At 36.4% G+C, this 22,101-nt stretch overlaps 1 protein-coding gene across 2 annotated transcripts in view; it reads left to right on the top strand.

Moving 5' to 3' along the window:
- Positions 1–16: 16 nt before the first annotated feature.
- LOC105151342 (uncharacterized) overlaps positions 17–22,101 on the top strand; it is a 50,189-nt gene continuing 28,104 nt past the window's right edge. The window contains exons 1-2 of one of the 2 annotated variants that reach the window (XM_011065017.2): positions 17–3,611; positions 18,213–20,135. In XM_011065017.2, the coding sequence (XP_011063319.1) occupies positions 19,854–20,135 (282 nt within the window). In that variant the 5' untranslated portion in view covers positions 17–3,611; positions 18,213–19,853. The remainder of the gene's footprint in view (positions 3,612–18,212; positions 20,136–22,101) is intronic. The other variant, XM_087406719.1, reaches the window with a different exon arrangement.

The raw sequence follows: 22,101 nt of genomic DNA, 5'->3' as shown, positions 1-22,101 counted from the left end.
CCGCACGTTCTTTTTCCTTAACCAATGAGGCAAAAATCATACGTTGGGATTTATTTCTTGGTACATATATCACTTTGTGTACCACTAAAAAGTAATATCTTTGTTAAATTTAAAAATAATTATATAATTTATTGGAAAAAGTATTTGAGTGGTTATTAAGTGAAGTTTTTGAATCGTTTTGAAAAATTTTATTTCATCAAATTAAATTATAATAGGATATTAAATTAGAAAGAATTTTCTGATTAATTCATTGTATTTAAGCATTACATATTTTTTAAAAATCTTTTTGTAATTTTTTAAATATTTTTTAACGCTAAATACATTACGTACTAATTATTATATAATATAATATAATATAATCTTTAATAACAAAAAAAGTTAAATCTTCTTTCCGTTTGCTTAATCTGGGAGTAGTCATCTGATTTTTTTTACTAAATAATTATCTGAACTGTTTTTATACCTCAATTAAAATTATTAAAAACGTACTGCATATTGTAAGTTATTTTTTTATTTATCGTTATTAATAACTATTTGAGAATACTACAGATATAGACTTAATTACAATTTTCTGAAAAATATAAATAAAAATAGAACAAATAATAAATGGAATAACCACGTTAAGTAATTTATTATGACAGTATTTAAAAAAAATATATAGATTTTAATAAATAAATTCTAAAATACCCGCTATTTTATTGCGCATTTTTATAGAATTGCATATATAAAAATAAAGAATAATTATTAAAAAAGAAGGGAAATGTGTTAAACGATCCATACAAAGTAATTGTTAAACATTCCATATAAATAATATTACAACAGAAGTTAAACGATCCATACAAATGATATTTTATAACAAAGTTAAATGTTTTCATCGCTGAAGTGCAAAAATATTCCAAGTGACTATTCCCGGATTAAAAATCTTATTGTAAACATTTCACAGGTCATCAATAAAAAAAAAAGCATAAAAGTGATGTTCAAGTAAAGCGTAACTGGATAACCAATTGGTCGCTTGACAGAGATAGTTAGGGTCATGTCACGAACGAAGAAGTTTAACCCTCGAAAGAAACGCTTCTTTGAGCTCCGACTCTTTTTTTTCCTTTCCGATGAGTCTAGATACCATGATACGTGTGTCCCTACGATGGCTAAATTAATGATGCTGGAAGACTAACGGTCTAAAATACGGTTTGTGTCAGAATGATAGATACAGTGTCCGCAAAAAGCGTAAATTAGCGACAGAATTCTGCTTTTAAGATAAGTTGTAACCAATTTCTTTTTAGCGAATATATATATTTCAAACATATTTGATAAGACTAAATGATACATTATCACAAAGAATATTTTGTGTTACCATTGACATTAAGTCACGATATATATCTTCATCTCTTAGGTATTAAGTAGATAAGGATTTTATGAGCATCCTACTGAATGTGATGCGTGTCGACCTTACTCAAGATCGCAATTTTCTAGAGCGACAGTACGTGTCGTACAAGTATATGTCTTGTCGTAAAAGAAAGTTGAATGTAACATCAGTCCTATAATGTCATCATACGTTGTTCATTCGTCACAGAAATAGATATGCTAAAAGTTTAAAGAAATATAAAAGATATCACAGTATCGAAAAGAAGACTTTTTTTCAAGTTCATTTTTCTTAAAAAAGAAAATGTATAAATCTAGAAATTAATTTACATGCTATATTAATATTTTTTGGATAATAAATATTATTGATATTTTTTATGAGAAATAGAAAAATTTAAAATAAATATAACAATAGAAAGTTTAAAATAGATATAAAATAATAAAAATTTAACAAGTAGATATAATTTTACTTCTGTTATTTATAAATATCTGGATGATTTAATTTTTTATTATTGTGCACTGATATAGTTGTTATCTGTTACATTTAAAATTTTATAAATCAGAGAGCTATTGTAAAAAAATATCAGTTCTTCAGAGAGGAATTTTATGATAATGAATTTAAATAATTCAATTATCATTACGCTCGATTTTACAATTTTCTCTTAATTCGAAGAACAAAAAAAATGTATTCGCGCACAAATAAAAATACATTTCCTTACCAAACTTGTCACTGTCGGAAAATCAGCGTTTTATCGATCAATTTTATACGGTGACGTAAATGTAAATGTCGGAATTAACTCGCTGACATCTAGAAATGTTCCGAACCATTTTCAGAGTTAAAGTTTCTTGTTGCACGGAGATGTATTTTCTCGCTAGCGAGGTACGCCCAATGTCTGTCGCTGCGCTCAACAAGTTAAATCTTATCAGCTCGCCGGTTTGACTTTAGCGTCATTATAACGGTTACCTCTTAAATTGGCATTTGCGCCTGACGCGGTAAATAACTTTGTTAGTGCCAAAACTCTCGAGATAGGGACACTTTTATCCCTTCAGCAGCTGCATTGTTCCATAAACTGATACGCGAGTCCGCCTGCCGTAAAAGAAATTACTTCTCTTTAGACGTAGGACTTTTAATTTAATTGCCTCAACGGAAAATGCGTTGCACGCTTTTTAATTGATCCTATATAAAAAATATTGAAAAAAAAAAATTCGCACAAATATCTCAGCCATTTCTGAGGCACGTGGCTGACGTGTACCGCGTTACAATACCTCCGGAAGGGCTTTATGACGAACGACTTGGCCATTTATGAGGACGAAGCGTAAAATGTATATATGAGTACTGCCACGTTAATGTTATTTAGTGTCGAGTGTCTAGTAAATAAAATAATTAAAAAAATAATCTCATGCGTCTCTCGAGTATATTTTGCTACGGAACACATTTCGTCATATTAATTTTTTACAATGGTTTTACTTGTCTGTTTTACCAGCGTCGAAAGTGCAGAAGTTACGCAAAAAGATCAGTAACCCAAGTCAAATCTTTGATACGCGTATCCTTGAGACGTATCGTCTACACCGATGGGACAACAATAAAGTGGCACGTCGCGAGCATAGGATATGGCGAAGCGTATTTTTCCGCTTTAATGCAATCGCAAACAAAGGATTGAGTAACCGAAGGAGCACGAAGAAATCCATTCCCTCGCTCCTACCTGGAGCTCGCAGCATCAAGCGACGAAGCATCTCCGAAGAATGCATCGGTTGGTTCCTCGAACGAGCACTCGCGTTATCCCCCGTAAGGTGGGCCGTGAGAGAGGGTTGAGGGTTGTGCGAGGCGTTGGAGAGGGGATCGTGAAGCGAGAGAGTAGCGGCGGTGGTGCGGCGGACTAGGAAGGTGGAAGGGTGGTTAGGGGGCACAGGGGGCGCAGTGCGAGCGCAACACGATGCTATAAGGGCGGGTACGCGACGGAGTCTCCGCAGTGAGCGTCGCGACGCCTTCGCGGAGAGTGTTGCATGGATCGCACGTTCGGTAATCGCCGGTACACGAGGCGTCCCGCTCTCGTCGCGTATTACATTGGCGGTGTGCAGTGCCGAAGGAGTTGTTTCGCTTCTATCGAGCTGCGAACCACCCCGAAGAGAAGAAGGGCGGCGCGGCGGTGGTGTCCCGTACCATAGAAGCTGTAGCTGCGTTTCGATCCGCCCGGAAGAGCTCTCTCTCTCTCTCTTTGGATGACCCAGGACGGACTTCGCGCTGGAGCAACCAGGTTGGTTTTTATCGGATTCTCGGAGACATGAGAAATGCAAGAACGCGGTGTTTGGAAACCGGGTTGCGTTCTGCAAAGAGAACGATTCTGTCCTTTAATAGAGCATGGAACATACGTCTCGCTGCGAGATTTTGCAGTGGCGCGTTGAATAATTGCCGGCATGAATACGACAAGTGTAATTTATGCAATCTATTCAATTTAGACGTGACACCGTGAACGATAATGGAATAGGTGAAGGCAGAGGAGCAAAGGCAAATCATATTGTATGATTGTAAAAATAGTCATTCGGATTTTTTTATCTATTCGAGACACGTATTTTCTTGGAAAATGACATGAGGGAGCTCTCTCGTCTGTAATTGCTTAAATGACATTCATGAAAATCACATTCAATCAAATCTCCGTTCTATTTTATCTTTTGGCTTCTTACTTCAATTTGCGGTAAATTGAAGAATATTACATATATATATTAATAACACGTGAGAAATTAGACTAAAACATAATTACGAATTAAAGATTACAATCATATTATCGTTGAATTCTATTCATAATATGAGTATAAATTAATGAGGAGTGAATGCATGGCTTGATGAAATTGAAATATTTATTAGCTATGATAATAAATATACGTTAGTAGAAGATAAGGATGAATAGCGGAAATTTGCAATGTCCTCGTTTGTGTGTATCATGTACATATGTTACTGGGCGAGTAAATACGATTTCCCGGCGATATTTACGCGGTACGTCGAGTGACATGCATCCGAGCAAATCGAGTCGCAAACAGTTAACGAAAACCGGATATATGCGACCGTCCTCGATGAGCAGACGTATAGTAGATTCTTTTTTTGCTTCCACTCTTAGACGCGACGTTAACTCGTATTTCTCTTCCGTTTTCAATTACGATGCCGCGATACAACGTCGCGGTGCGCTCGTTAGAGGAACGCAGAGAAAAATTCACCGCTAATTAAATGCGCATTGAGCTATCTGCGTTCTGTTACACCGACCGTCGCGAATTTTATCCCTTTCACACTGTACATTTTGTAATGCTTTTTATACAAGTTGCCTCACAAATTTTTAATGCGGAGGATTAATTCGGTTGCTCGGTATCCCATTTATCATGGCCTGTTTAATATGTGATATGAAAACTCGAATTTAGTATTACAACCGTTCCAATATACGTTCCAGACATACGATAAGAAACAAGTTTAGTGAATTTTTTATAAGCATATAATTTTATTGCTTTTATCATGTTCAGAGATAAAAATATTTCTATGAAATTTCCATCAGGAATCTTTCATTTCGATGATATACGTAAATAGACATATAAACCACATAATAGTTTTACATCAATCTCACGCTCGTTTAACGTTTCTTATTAATTCATATATTTTTTTTGGAGCTCGAATATGCAATCCATTATTAATCTGTACTGAAATGCTTTTTCAGAAAATTTTCCAGGGAAGAACTTATGCAAGGTCCGTTTAAAAATTAATTACTTAGCGCTTGAGTTTACCTTTAGTACTAAATAGCGGCGGTTAGTCTGCCTTAATGCGCTTCGTTTATAAACCCCGTTGAGAATAGTCCAAGATCAATCAGCGTTGCCTCGACCCATCGATTTTGCTTCTGCCATTTCTTTCTCACGCCGGAAAAACATCCCCTCATTCTGAACGTCTGATAACAATGACTTGACGTTTGTTAAGAGCCATGCGCAGCAATCTCACATGTAAGAAAAATGGTACCGCTTGTTCGAGGACGATGCTCACATTTGCAATCGACACGTGACATAGAAAATTGAAGCGATCATCGGCTGAATTATAGCTCAACGATTGAAAATTCTTCTGTAAACTACAAATTGATAAGCAGTATAAATGTGGATGAAGATTATTTTTCTTAGATGAAATGCTTTCAACACAATGATTAAAAAGTATAAAGTATATAACTTTAACTTAATGTTATAAGATCTAATTGAATACGTTGATGTTTAATTTCTGGAAGATTATCTTCTTTTTACATAGATTTTTTTATCTTTATATTAAACTAAATATATTGTATTTTTTTTAAACTCTTTGAAATGGAATCTTACTCTAAAGAGTGAAAATTGAGCCAGTTTTCAAAAAGAGTGATAAAGAGTGAACTTTCAAACTTTAAGAGTGAGATTTCACTCTTCAAAGTGACAATTCACTCTAAAAATTTTAAGGAGTGTATATGTAAATAAATAAATATATGTATGTGTGATTCTCTTGGAAAATTATCCTTTTTTTTATATACATTTTTAATCTTCGTATTACAAATTAGCATAAATATTTTTATTAAGACAATGTTTTTCGCAGTAAAATTTTTTACAAGTTTAAGATGGTAATAACATTAAATTAATGATCAGATATTTTTTCACATTTGTGAAATTATTATTTTAGTTTGATTGTGTTGCAAGTCCGAAAAAAATTGACGCGCAATCTGAAAATAAAATACATATAGAAATATTATTCTAACATCTATATAACTTTGACATAATTGGTATTCCTCTTGGTTGCTGTATTTATATAAGCGATTCTGTTCTAAACTCAATATTAATCTAATATAAATATGTATGTTTATGAAAAGGTTATTTATATTGTGAAATTATGTGAGAGTTTTAATTAATCTTTATTGAGGAAAACAGCGTGTGCAAATCAGAAATTCGATATCTTCATGTTAGCTTCTTCGCTATGTCCCTCGAGATTATAACACAAGCAACTTCGACTATATCGGGTCGGTGAATGCCCTGAAACCATCTACGTCATGACGGGTCAGATTATGCAAAATTTCAATCGATTAACCCGTTCTCCAGTGTTCCGTGAACACTGTCGCTTCGTTATTCGCGAGTCGACTAAGATAACAAGTATAATTTGCCTTACTTCCATTACCGTTGACAGTCGTTATATTGTTACGTATCTATGTATCTCGAAGTGCCTATCGGAACGCAAACAAATTTTTGAAAGCATAAGCTATTGTTTTTTTTTTTTGTTAATCGGCTCTGGTACAATCCTCTGTTATCATAAAATCGATGAAGCAAAATGTGCGTTGCGTTGACCGTGCGATTAACACAACCATAACTTTTGTCCTCTGTGCTGCACACGCGAAAATAAAGATCGATTTCACGCGTAGAAATGCGGTGGATTGCATTTCCGTGCGCGGAATCATTACAAAATCGGCGTTGCACGAATGCAAGTGGGAATAGTTATTTGCCGTTCGATTGCCGAATGATCGCTTGACCAGGCTTTTGACCCAATTCCCGGCGGTCGTTACCGATTCAGGATTATCCGACGTATAGAGAGTCTCGTTAATAGTGGCTCATCAAAGCTCGGCACTGCTCGGCTTACGAGACGAAAAAAGCGACAACGGGCAAAATGCCTCAGGCAGTACAAGAAAGGCATAAAATAATTGTTGATTGTTTTATTTATTTTAATATTATGTTTGTTCGAAAATTAATCCTTATAATATTGCGTATAGAAATTAAAGTGATATTTATGAGTTTGTATGTGTTGTAAAAAAGCTTTTTCTTTCAGAAATAATTAAATAAAAATATGTAAACGGATAATAAATTAAGAAATTATTAATTAGCATATATTTTATGGAATATCGCAGGCTTTATACGTGTATAAAGGCTAAATGAAAACGCAATTTCAATTAAAAACACTTTTCTGATTTTTTTTATTAAAAAATAAGATTATTTTAATTAAAAAAGTAAAAAAGAAAAATATTTAATTTTGCGTTTAATAGTATGAATTTTTTCGTATTGTCAAATCGATCTTATAAAAATTTATATTATCCATGTTCTTTATATCCCTCCTTTAGCCAATTATTATTCAGTTTCATAATAGAAAAATTAATCAAGTTAGATAATTGGAAATACATGATAATCTCGAAATTTAAGATTGTAAGATGTAATTTCAACAATCTTTTTTTATTTGTTAACCTGTTCTAATTAATCAGATATTGTTATTATGTTTAAACGGGCATTATTGCATTATTAATCTATTTTAATTAATCGGATATCTCTCTTTTACATTATATTTTATATTATGGAATATATTAACCATTTTTTATTTTTTATTAATATACATATATGTATTAAGTAGCAAGACTTAAAATAATTATTTTTCTATCAAACTTTTGTATTGAAAACAAAATTTGTTTTTACGGAAGTATCCAATTTTTAAGAGCGATATTTTCAATTATCGTTTTTTTTTTTCATGACTTTTCGGCGCTGTCGAAAATTCTTAGAAAGAGGAAGTCGAACGAGTTTGAGATATGAGATTGAGGAAGCGAGCAGGGTGTGAAAAAGCGATATGAACGGGCGTGAGCTTATATATCGAGAGAAGATAGAGATAATGATGAAGGCTCGAAGCGAGTGGCTGCGAGAAGTGAGAAAGCGTGCTCAATACGTGTTTCCTTTATCGCGTTTCACCGCCGAGTCTTGAGATGAACGAAGGATATCTGACATTTTGAAGCACAGAGATCAATCCGCGATATCTTTTCAGTATGTATAACTCTCGTTGTACACATTGCGAGTGTTTAGGGAAGGCGATGTTTGACGATTCTCCTAACTTTTCCCCTTTACTACGAATATAAAATTTTCCTGAGTCTCCCTATAAAACCTTATTATATTATTTCACGCCATCGTTTGCTGTTACGTCTCTGTTTGCTTTTTATTGTCGGTTTTTTTTTTACAGGAAAATTTTACCTTTCATCGCTTTAATTTTCAGTGCATAAACATTTTTTGTGTACCGTCAAAACAAACTCGCGTTGCAACTCCCGAACATAAAGTCAACTGAATGTGATAAAATTTTAATCGCGAAATCAACGCGATGCCGCCGTTGTCACACGCGAATTCCTGCAGCCTCCCTTTGTTAAACTCATCAAATAGCCTTGCTAGAGAGTTCTTTATCAAGGCCTCGGCTATTCGGCATACACCGACTATCAACGGGAGGTGCCGGCAATGATTTGACGAGGAGGAATAAAATTGCAAACAGTTGGATGGATCAAGAGAAGGACAAGAGAATATTGGGTGAAAGAGAGCAATAGAAAAGGCGATGAATATCATCGGTCGTCGCCGTTGGATCGTAAATAAAAATGAATCGTCGTCGACATATCGAGACCGATAGATCAAAAGGTAGCCGTGATCGAGACGAAGAAGGAAAATAAAAGAGAATTATTGAAGAACGAAATAAATCAATGCCCTTGCGCCTTTTACTTCTGAGTAAAGCGCTCAGCTACGCAGTAAAAGACGAGCGTGTAGTAACGATGAACGTCACGCCGGCGTTAGAACGACTGTATTCTGTGGTTCGAAATGAATGCGATAAGGGAAACACGTGTTGAGCACGCTTTCTCACCCTCTGAGGGATCTCTCTGTTTCTCTCGTTTCTTCCCTTATCCTTCATGCTTGTTGCGGACATATAACCACGCCTTATCACTTTCGCATTTCTTTACGAGTTGATGTAATTTGTGTGTTTCCAATATTTCTCGACATTTACGGAAATTTTTCTATCGAAAAAATGTAAAAATTATTTAGGATATCTATGTGTTAAATTGATTACGAGCGACAAGAGAGTTGAGAAAGTTGTTTGTGAAAATAGTAGTATCATGCGCTTTTGACAATACCTCTTTTCGACGCGAATTTAATTTGAGGCTGGTTAACAAGGGAATACTGGAGATTAATGAGATATAGCGGGCAGAGATGTAGTACAGAAGTTTAAATTTGGATAAAATAACTGAAGTGCTGTCCAGAACATTCTCTGGTTTTTAACTGGACTAAAAAGTTTCACGGTATTATCTTCGTGTCAATTTTATTGTTAATCGTATTTGATAATAAAAATATAGTAAAATTGAATATCTAGTATTCTCCATTATAATATTGTTTTCGAAGCAGCTGCAGAAAATAGTCAATTGGGGATCGTTGTTATCTCTGAAAATTTCAAAGATAATTCCGCGATTTACCGAGAGATCTTGCAGTTTCATCTGCAAATGAAAGGCGGGGCATTTACATAAAGTTCTCGTTAACATCGACGACAAATCCTGATCAATTTTGGTAACAATACCGAACCAATGCCGAACTTCTATCCGAGGAAGATCCCCTACTTTCAGATTTCTTCTTGAAAGCTCTTGAAGATGCGAACGTTGCTATTTGATGAAGTCGAGAATAACAAAGCTTTTTTAGCAGGTCAACAAACGCGATTTCCTCTTGCTGGGAAGGTTTTTAAATTCGACCGTTCGATTTTCATTTATCCTCCCTCAGCTGATATTTATTCATATACTCTCTTGCGTGTGATGCGAATACATTAATCTTTATTCACGGCACGCATTCGAATTAGTAAAGTTTGCCTGCATATTTCAGATCTGTGGATAACAAATGTTTGTATTATTTACAACGAGCAAAATCGCGATTCATGCCTGGCTTAATTCTCGCGAGAAAATACTCGCGATTATAAACAACGATGAAAACAGATGACGATATGGAATGTCACAGCCCACGTTTTAAATTAGATTTCTGACGGGTTTTAAAAAAGAAAATATCTGGAAGATTGTTGTAATATCAGTTTATTTTAATCCCTGGAAACAAATCTCCGAAAAATGTAAATATGCGTAACAGCTGGTCTCTTTAATCTTTGTTTTGCAATACATTTGCATGCCGTGAATTTGTTTTATTATACTTTTTGTAGAAAATGGCGCTACGTAATTTCACGGCGATAAACGAGCAGTGTCACTGGCAAATTTCTAACACTCGACGTACCATAAGGAACGTAATTTCGCGTGGTACATCGAAAGCTTTCCAAGGGAAACGCGAGAGAGCGAAAAGGATGTTCTATGGATGATCGCATCAACAAGGAAGAACCAGGATATTCGACCTTTTTGATCCTGATAATATTGAGTTCCATTTTCAGGCAATAGATCTCTTGAAAAACAGGACATTTATACAAAATCCATGTATACGTTATATATATGCATTAATCCACACATTAATCTATATTAATTTGTATTATTATTAATTTATTTATGCAGAAATATATATAGTGTCGTACATATGATGTATCGCAATAATTAAAATTAATTCAATTAAGTTCCCTCTCTCGTGTAATTTATATGTAAAGGATTCGTATTTGAAAAAATATGTGAAAAAACGTGAAATATGTATAGGAGATACAAAAAGCACATAGGGAAGATGTTTTTTTAAAAACCTTATTTTTAGCAAAGATTATTTAACAATTTCTTAACAAAGAGTAAAATAGATTGTATATTTCTCGAAATAATTTTACTTAAAAAGACGTAATAATCAAAATATTTATCTTAATAATAAGAAAAAAATAAAAAGTTATATTTTGGATGCGCAAAATGTTTTCGTACAATCGAAAATTTTAGCTTTGATTTTCGCAAGGTTTTCTTATGTACATTTATAACAAAATATTATTCTATTAGGTGTTGGAATTAATTCGTAGCGTTTTTTAATGAAAGAATGTTATTTATTTCACATGAGCATTAAAAAATACATTAATGAAAGTACTTCCCATCACTTGTAAAACGCTACGAATTAATTCCAACACCTAATACATGACAAAAATTAATATTTACTTTCTAAAAATAAGATTTTCAAAACAGAAGATATATCTCTGGTACTTTTTGCACTCACTGTATAGAGATATGTAACAACAGACATACTGGAAAGTATTTGCGGTGGTATTTTATTGATCAAGGGGGTTTATTGCTTGTAAGTTGTTACTCGACGCGCGGAGTGGAGAGACACGATGGTAACGAGTCATATCGTTTTACGACTTTATCCTTGCCCGTCCTCGCCGATGTCAATTTCGCTTCTGGACGTGCCCAAAGTAACCCGAGTTGTCACGTATCCAATAATTTCCCGGGCTTTCGAAACATACGGTCCATCGCTCGAAACTTCTGTCCCTCCTGTAAATCACATTAAGCCCGGCAAGTCCACCGAGTGCGTGTAACTGGACGATATATCAAGCCATAACCGAGCCGAACGAGATCCGACATGTTTTCCTCTCGGTTCCTCTTGCTTTCTCTCTTCCCTCTTCCCTCTTCCTACCGTCGAATATGCTTAATTTTGCGTCGAAAATTTTCACGATATGAAAAGATTGATCACCGATACTTAAATGAGCACGAGTTCGGCCTCCGACAGAAACGAGCATAAATCTCCCATCGTAAAACACGTAAAATCGGGAGTGCAGTTGGAAACTCGCTATAAATTTAATGAAGTTAAATCCACTAATAATAAATTAGAAAAATCGCGGCAAAGCTCTATTGATTTCATAATTAATAATAGCCGCCGCTGTTATGTTTCCATTCGTTTGCTCTGGCAAAATGCAAATTAAAATCATCCGATTTTCTTTTTTAACTACATTAACGCATCCACGCTTCGTTAATGCGCTTAACGCAATTTTTGCGCGTTTTATCATTCAGCGCCGCAACTTGATATTCCAGCCGAAAATATTTCCATCCTTCGCTGCCGATGCCATTTAAATTACCGTTCTCAGTACGATCCAATACAGCATCTTCCATTTTGCCTCCACCGCTGCGTCTCAGATCGAACGCTCGATAGCACGCCAATAAATTACTGAGGGAGAGAGCATCGCGGCTTTATTTATTCATCCGAGCGATCCTGGTGCCTTACCTTCGAGACGTGTAACTCGGAACAGGTCGACCTGGCGAGGATATAATCGCTTTAGCAGTATTACTTTGAAGGTATTAAATGTACTGGCTGTTTATAAATTGGTAATATGAAATAAAATTTTCAATTTTGACGTTTAGAAATTATAACTTTGCCGAAATTATAATTTAAATTCAGATTTAAGACATGAAATTCAAAGAGATTTACATGCGGAAAAAAATGATTTTGCTAAAATATCTAAAAATTTAGCTAAATATACATCTAAAAATAATTTTGTTGGGCTATCAAAATAATTACGTAAGATTTTCAAGCATGATTAGCTACAAAAAGTTTTAACATTTTAGCACTCAATTTGAATAACCTATAAACAAATAAAATTATTTGAATGCGCCAACAAAATTATTTTTAAATCTGTATCTAGCTAAGTTTTTAGATGCTTTAACAAAATCTTCCTTCTCGTGCAGATCTGAAAATAATTTTATTAGGTCATTAAAATAATTATAAATCTTAAACATAATAAGCAATGCTGCAGTTTTGACATTCTGGCAACCAATTTGAGCGTCCTACATAATAATTTTGATGGGCTAAAAGTATTTTCAGGTTTATATCCAAATTTATATCTAAATTTTTAAATATTTTAGCAAATTCGTCATTTCTATGCATGTCTATCAAAATCGTTCAAATATTTTTGTAACAAGTTGAATAAATGATAATAAATGTTATTTTTACTTTATTATTCAATTTCTAACTGATGTATCTGAAAAAGTATCTGAAAAGCTAGTTGCATTCATTGAAATTCTGAAAATGGGCAAATGAGAATTTTGTAGTTGAATCTGTTATAATTCTATAGTTGAGATGACTGCAGAATTTTGATTGATATGATTAGAACTTCCTGGTTTGTTTATTCTTAATCAGAAATTGTATACTTGTTAAATTTATAACCACGTTTGTTTTTACGATTTATTTTAATCAGAAATGTTTGTCAATGTACTTCAACTTATTCCTAAATATAAAAGAAATGTATCACACTATAAAAATAAAATTTTCATATGTATATTGATTGCGTATCATATGGCATTTTGCGTCTGTGTTGATCCCTCTTAGCGTTTTGTGTAATTATCAACATCGTGAGGCCTCTTTGTCATCATATCGTTCAGACGTTTACAGCAACTCGGCACGCCTCGTAATCGGATCAGAACAAATAATACTCGGCATTTAATGTTTCGACGTGACACTGTCGACGTCGGTGTCGATTACCAGCGAATCCGAGTCTGCAACGTTTATCTGGCTGGAATTCCGGGGGAGAATGCGCGGCACGAATCCTGTGTGACATCTCTGCCGGAAATAAATGGGGACCTTAAGCGTCGCATTGAGACGATGGCGCGAGCTCTCGCTCTTGCTGAAGCTATCGGTATTCTAATTACTTGCAGCGCGAAAATAGCGAGGAACTTGGGGCGCGTAATTACACCGGAGGACGCGCGCCGCCTTATTAAGCTATCTCATTTTCTTCGGCGAGCAGCAGGCCGCTCGATGGCTTCGCCGGTCGTGCTTCTTCCTTGAGTTTTATCCGATAAAGGACGGTGCGATCTACGAGCCGGGAAGTACGTCGGGGGATGACCTCGGAATAGCGAGTGAGGGTGCGGAGAGCTGGAAGCTCGATGGTCAACGTCGACGATTACCGCGCGGGAAAGAAAAAAAAAAGAAAAAAGAAAAAAAGAAACGCCGTCGTCTTTTCCCGGGTTTATTTAACTCCCCTCTCTCTCTCTCTCTCTCTCTCTCTCCAAAAGGAGTCTACCGAGCACAAACTCCGGAACTTCGTCCGCTCCCGCGACGCGCCTCTAACTACAAGTTTGAAAGAATAACGTGAACGTCGAAGTTTGGACCCTGACGACGTTAATAACAATGCAGTCGCCCGTATTTTTTCTTTCGTTTAGTTAATTGCAAAAAAACTATCGTAGTACAAAATTAATCGATGCGAATTTGCAAAAAAAGTTTTCAAGTAAACAATCATTACGAGACTAAGTTTTGTGTGCCGTTCTATATATATTTGCGTACATAATTATTTGAAAAGTTTAATATTTAACCCTTAACCACAATTCTGAAAAGTATTTTTAATTTACACGAAAAGGTTTTGCTAAAGTATCTAAAAAATTTAGCTAGATCTGAAAATAGTATTGTATTATCAAAATAATTATGTACAATGTTCAAATTGGAATGTCGCGCGCACGCGAAGCTTTTAGCGATATTACTCATGTTTGAGATTTCTACATAATCATTTTGATAGATCCAACAATATTGACCTGAATTTAATTAAATTTTTGGATACGTCAGTAAAATCATTTTTTTCGTGCATATATTATACATATTTTCGACCTAAAGCTTTTTCTCTTGTTGTATCTTTTATGAATTTTAATAGGTTTTAATTAATTTTTTTCAATTAAAACGCTGAATTATAGAATTCAAATCTATAAACAAAAAAATGTTTCGATGATAACATTAAAATTATGATTAAAAATATAAGTAAGAATTTTGCAGAAAAGTGCGAAAAAGAATGTTTTTCGAAAAAAAATAAGTATCATTTTAGAAAAAGAAAATTATAAACTTTAAAAAAATATATTATAACTTATAATGTTCGATTTCTTAAACAGCATAATTATTTCAGTAGATGAACTTGGTATATTTTGAGATATATTTTGATATATTTGTACGCTGAAAGTATGTTACAATATTATAAATATAATAAATTGACAAATGATTATTATAATAATATAAATATATTATTGAAATTTTGATTAATTATAATTAATATAAAAAAAGGAAAGTTTTATTGGCTTGCGCAAATTTCACAAAGTGTGGCCTTGTTTTATTTTTTGTTATAAAAATTAAATAAAAATAGCTTAGTACTTCAAAATAAAAAAATAATTATTTTCTCATTTTTTTTACTTATGATTTTATTATTCAATTTAAAGTAACATGAAGACGACACTTTTATAGAAAAATGCAATAAAAATAAAAAGAATTGTGTTTCTTTATAAGTAAAACTATTTTTTTATTAGAATATTCACTTTCAAATATTTAGTAACAAACTTATGAATCTATAACTTTCGAGTGTAAATGATTCAAGCTAGATTTTTCAAGCGTTCTGTTTGAAGTACAGAGAATGCAACTGAATCTCTGCCTTTACGACGATTAAGAAAGGAAAGTTTAAAATTTTTTTTACAGTTTAGAACCTTGTAGTGTTAATTGTTCAGAAGACTAAAGTCTTTACGGATCTAAGTAACCCATTGTTGTAATCGAAAGTTAATTAGACTCGATTTATCAAATAATCTGAACTAAAAAAAAAATTGACACAATTCCAGTAGTACTTCCTACAAAATATAATTGAATTTACAATTAGCAATTATAAATCTATAAAAATCGCGTGAATATGTGAGGTAATTATTTTTGCATAATGATAAAAAATTGTTTAAAATTTAATTGTTTAGAATTTAAAAAAGGTTCGAATTATTTTTTATTTGCCATTTTACATGTCGTGTTATACACAGACTTCTAGATTCATCGAATCCTCGGCCGTGGAGAGAAATTGTCGTGTGCAAACTTATACGGCAATGCTTCACGCGACACATTCACGCACCGTACGATACTATCGCGAACGACTTTGCGGAACAAGTCCACGAGAGTTCGTCACACGAACCGTTCCACGAAACTTGCTCCGAATGGCCGCCGCAGTTCGCCCACACTTAGCAACTTTTCCACGGGGGCCCAGCGTGTATCTAAATCACTTCTCGCTAACGATAATCTCAGCCTTAGAGGGCATAAGCTTAATCGTGCCGCGCTAATTTCCACTCGAAACTCTCCAGACTGCAATAGTCGTAACATTCGCATGAGAGCCCGCGTATGAGAACGTGCCAAGGAACCTTAGAACCTGACCATTTTGAGGGCTCATTCGCGATCTCTTCTGCCTCCCTTCCTCCCTTCTTTCCTCTGTGTACTTCTAGTCGGCTTAAGAGTACGTAGCTTTTAATCGCGAACTTACGTAACGCGAACACGAACGCCATGTTAAGGTCATGTACTATCCGTTAAGTTCTAAAGCACCAGATCCGGCAGTTACATCCATCGGCCATTGCGACGAGCTAATTAGCTAGACGGTCTAATGCAGAGTCGACAAGGCGATTTCGACCGATATATTCTCCGGTTTAATTCTAACGACCGGCACCCCGCTAATCTCCCGAAATTAATCACCGCTGATGTAAGCCAGAAACGCCCGCGGACCGTGCGCGACGTAATTTCCGTCGGCAGGACTCCATTCTCCTCGTTTGTATCCACTGCTGGGATTTTCAATAGATACGGCACCGGCACTCAGGAACATTTCGGAATTGCTCTCCATGCCGTTCTGTTATCTTATAAATGGCGTACTCATCATGGCCATGCGGATTTGCTTTGAGACTATGAAATGATATTACGTCTGCCTTTTCTTGAATACATGCAATAATAATTTGCAACAATTACTTCATTTTGTATTGTTGATATTAATCTTATAGTTGCGTCAAAACTAATTTCTCAATTGCATTTATTCTATATGAAAATACCGTGAGAAATATATATATTTTAAATAAAATTATCTATAATTATAAAATATATTTTAAAAATAATTTATATTATTCTTGAAGCTTCCACGGATACTTTCTATATAAAGATTATGCGTTTCGCGGGTTTTCTCCGTGTTCAGATCCATTCTTGGAATGCCAACGCTTCGTGAATCTTGCAGTCCTTAAAGTGGATTTCACGAAACGTTGGCATTCCAAGAATGAATCTGGACACGGAAAAAATCCGCGAAACGCATAGTTTTTAAATAATTTATATTTCTAAACCTGGAAGAAACGTCAACAAATTAATACTATTCAATTAAGACACTCAAATAACAAGGTAACGTTTTAATGATGTCTTCTCGTTGAAGATGTTATTAAGATGTCATTTGACGTCACTTTGCTACTTGGATATATTATATTTATCTTCTTGACGCACTCATAAAATGAACATAAAGACAATTTACAGAGACTTGTAACATTTTTCTATCCTCGTAACTCTCAAGAAAAACGTCTTTCTCCCCAAAATGGCATAGCTTGAAGTATTGGGGAGGGGGGAGGGAGTAACAATGAAACCGTGTCCGCAAGAAACGATATATTCGTACGTGACTGCTGTGAAAAGAAGCGTGTTTTCCGTCAGACGTATAATATAATGCAATTACCAACGAGTTTGAGATTAAGCGGGAAAGATTTACAGAAAAGGAGCCGTTTGTTCGTTATGCGTATACGCGGACTGACGGGATGAGGCGGATGGAATTCGAGAAGTGGAATCCAGGATAATTCTCACTTAATCCTCGGACACAGTCCTTGTGATGAACCATTCGTTACGCTCTGCGACGGCGACGAGTATTTTTGTCGTAGCATCACCGGCCGCGCGTGGAATAATCCCATCTCCGATATTGCTTCCATCTTTAATGCACTCCAAGTCCATCCACTTCGAGACATATTATACGTCGATCGGCAAGTATCGGTATCGAATTGCGATCGTCGATCGTAGTTTGGGAAACTTGCCGAACTTGGTCGGCCCACTTTTGTCTGGTTTCCAAACTGAATTTTATGGCGACGGAGTCACGTTATATTTATTGCGCTGTCAGTAGTATTGTTTTGATACTCGCACTATTTCGCAGATTGGAAAGTGATCTTCAAAGTAATGAGAAAAGAATAAAATAATAATTTTTAAACCTTTCTAACAATAAGTTGGAAACTCACTTTATTTCAATAATTTAGCGAATTCAATACTTTAGTGCTTTGGTGCTGACATAATAAAATTTTACTGAGCATAATTCGCAAGTCTTGCACGTAGAGGTAGAAAAGCATTACGAACGATACTACAGAATTGTATCTGTTGATTCACAGATATCACACACAAGGAAACGACAGACAATTGGAAGAGGCGCAGCGTCGTTTGGCCATTGAGGACTCATCTTTGGTCATAAAAGGTGTCTGGTGGATAAACGTGAAAGTGCCAATATCTCGCGAATAAAAGCATCGTCGACCAAACCATATACGCGACGCTATACAAAAACGGATGGGCTGGTGCGCGTCGAACGGTAAAATCGAAGCAAAATTGACGCCACGAACGAGGATCCTGCTAGAAGAATATGAGGCCATCGTCTGAGCGCCTGTTCGATCGAGGAGAATTAATTTTCCTTCCGGTCATTGGGTCATGGCGAAATGACCGTACTGCAAGATTAATAGTGTCTTCATGAGAGCTCGGATCTCACGTTAGTCGCTCGATCAGCGAACAACAAGCAGTCCCCTTTCTCGACCCATGAACGGGAGCGAGAGATTCGTCAACTCAAGAAAGCAAGCCGCATCGGGTGAAATTCTCTTTGGATCAACCCAAAAGGCGAAGACGAAGACAAGCAGATAGTACTGACCGACTGAATTTAATCCGAAATCTCTGTCATCAATCTTCCCAAAATCTCGTTTAAAATATTACCTACTCTATCCTGACAAAAGCGGATAAGCAACGCCCTCTAAACAACGCAACGTTACGCTTAAATGCGTGAAAAATTGACAGTGGTCAAAAGTCAAGACGGATCGAGGCAACGAAGGGTAAGTCGCAAATATCATTCGGTAAATAGTAAGATCCGGGGAGATATAACACCTCTCTGCAGCAATCCTCTTTATTTGACCGGCAATTCCCATGGCAATTGCTCTTCGTCTCTCCTGGATTCTCATCCAAGCCCCATCGTCGTTCTCGCGTCTTCCCACGTCGCAGGCATAAAAGTATAACGACTTGGGACGCGTTACGTTCGCGGTTTACAGGGTGAGGGTGCATGTAGTGCTCCCGTGATAGCACGGGATCGTCCGGCAACATCATAAAACTCGTGGAAGAGTCCACATAAGAGCGGCGAAGACGACAACGACGACCACAACGTTTCGAATTATCGAATAGCCGCAAAAATGTGGCGAATAACATCATTTTCGAATAAAATAATTATACGGAGTACAAAAAAAATCGCAATTTTTTAAATAGAAGGACGAAGTATTAATAATAATCGGGCTGATTGAGAAATCAGATTGAAGAGACGGAGATAATGATAAATGATATTCCTTTGTGTAATTCTATGGTCTTTAATATTCGCAAAGTGAGCGTAACGCGAGAGTGACGCAGTGCGGTGAACTGTTAAAACCTTTTGGTCCGGTAGAATTCCGAAGAGACGTTGCCCGACGTGTTCGACACGAAGGAATTCAATCGCGAAATGGACCGCGCGATATTTGAATACTCGCGTAGATTGTAGCGTCCGTAAGTTCAGTAAATCCCGTATCCGAAGTACATATTGTGATCGTCGCACGCGGACAGAGTCCATTTCCGCGGACATCATCGATACTTCGATACTTCGTCCGATGTCTGTTCGTGCGCTGTTCGGAACTTGGACGGGCTGCAAGCAGCTGGGGAGCTTTAGAATCTCTTCTTCGCAAGAGGATCGAACGAGTTCACACGTGTAATTTGTTTGGAGAACGCTGAGACGGTAAGAGAATACCAGAGATATGGATCACGTGCACGTGAAATCGAGATCGGCCTCGAAGAGCAACCCAACGAAGATGGCCTGTGAGAAGGCGTCGAGACGCCTTAGGACGATCCTCGTGAGGGCGTCTCGCATCGGCGTTTCCACGGCGGAAGTCGCCAGGTTACCGGCGGCCAAGAAACTTATCCCGCAAAGAGATCACGGTTGGAAATTGGCGGTGTTTCTCCTACTTATGTTTGGAGGTGGAGTCATCGTCGCCTTGGTGTGCACCGCCAGGAAAGGATGCTCAAAACTGGAGGATATCGTAAGTTGGTTTTTCTCGATATATCTTAATTTTTTTTATGAATATTAATGTATATTTAAATTTCAAAATAACTCGTCTGCACATAGCGGATAGGATAAAATAATGTATTTAAAATTTAATCCAATTTAAGAGTAACATTATTAAATATTTTTACACAATGCAATGTGGATATAGTACTTCATATTATTGAAAATCGAGAGTCATAAATTTCGCACAAAGCATAATTTTATATTAAAGAAGGCATAATTTTAAATTATAAACAATTTAGAAGTTTAAAAACGAAACGGACGCACATTCCTATGAATTTGTTTCAACGACCATGCATATGTGACTTTCTGAAGAATTTCATGAACATGAAAGAGCGGTGGATGTGAGCGGTACATGTCGTATGTAACATGCGGTTGACTTGAGTAAAAGTCACACGTTGTACACATTTTCCAATGAAAGGGACGAGGCTGAAGTTTCCCATGTACTCCGAGAAACTATTTCCGTCAGAAAGAATTTGATGTCACGCTCTGGTCGGACAGGAACTCTTCTCTCTCTCTCTCTTTCTCTCTCTCTCTGTCTCTCTCTATCTATCTATCTATTTATCTATCTATCTATCTATCTCTCTTTCTCTCTCTCCTGTCAGATCTTCTCTCGGAAAATATATTTCACCAAAATTCGCCTAAATTTCAGACCACCTGTAGAATAAATCTGTCATTGCTAGAAATATACTCTCGCTGGTTTTACTGTTTTATTTTTAAAAAATCAAGAGAGAAAGAGAGAGAGAGAGAGAGAGAGAGAGGAAGAGAGCAGAGAGAACGTGTGATAATGGAAAATTTTTGTAATTCATGTACATATTTTATTTCATTTTCAAGTGTAAAAGTTTGATACTGAACCTCTACACTATTGTGCAATATATTCAATTTTTTTAACAGTCGTCATTGTTGTCGCCGTGAGTACAAAAAAAAAAATATAAAAAATTGTTTTGCATAACATTTTCACGAGTTTTAAAAAATTATTCTACACACAATGTATAGTTTTAATAATAATTATCATTTCAAAAAATTCTAAAAAGTTATGTAAAGTTATTAAGAAAATAATACATATCTATTTGTGCAAATTGAAATTTAATATTTAATCGCAAGTGTAATAATCAACGATACATCTGCTTTGTGCGATGCACGTTTCTCGTATCCTTCCGTTGTCAGCCATTCAAAATCCGTAAGCTTCTCCGGGTGCATCGTAACCGATTCCTCGTATACCTCCTTCAATTTCGCGAAACAAACCGTCATAGAGTTGAAGCGTGCGAAGCACACGTTATGCACGCGCGAGAGCAATCAAGTACTTATGCGCGCCCAACGAAAAGGGAGAGACAGCGAGAGAAGACGCCGCCATGTATGTAGCGGCGGTGGCAAGACATTAGGATCGTGTTAACGATGTTTCGCGCGCGCAAGGAGAGGATGATTGGATGTGCTGAAATTACAGATCAAGGGGTTTCTAAACAATTACGCTGTCGGCAGGAGGTCAGATCTGGAGTAGCGTGACGTTAGAGGCTACGGCTTGCAGGAACTGAGGCTTGTGGCCTGCGGCTGGTTGCGGGCGAGGGCCGAGGTTACCAGGAAGTGCTCTCTCACCGGAGGCGGCGGCGGCGGCGGCGGCGGCCAATGGGTGGGCCGGTGGGTTACGTCGACCGGTCAGTAGAGGAGAGAGTGCGCGCTTCTCTTCTCTGATATTCCCCCTGGGAAACAAGCGCGCTGCTCCATTGTACCCCCAAGCAAAGCAGCACGGACATGGACGCGCATAGGATTGGCGGGTAGTCATCCCCGCACACCCCCTGCTGCTATTACATCGAACGCAGCAACCGCAACGCGGAAAGTTCGCCTTTGAGTCACCCGCCAGGATTGACAGCGATTTTAACTGACGTGACCGAGCTGCGATTATCGCCCACCGGCTGATTGGCGGTCAGAAACATCCCCCCGAG

Source organism: Acromyrmex echinatior, chromosome 5 (genome assembly GCF_024713525.1).
Source record: "Acromyrmex echinatior isolate Ae372 chromosome 5, ASM2471352v2, whole genome shotgun sequence".
NCBI classification, from domain to species: Eukaryota; Metazoa; Arthropoda; class Insecta; order Hymenoptera; family Formicidae; genus Acromyrmex; species Acromyrmex echinatior.
The sequence above is the reverse complement of the archived record's forward strand: the minus strand, read 5'-3'. Positions and strand labels throughout refer to the sequence as shown.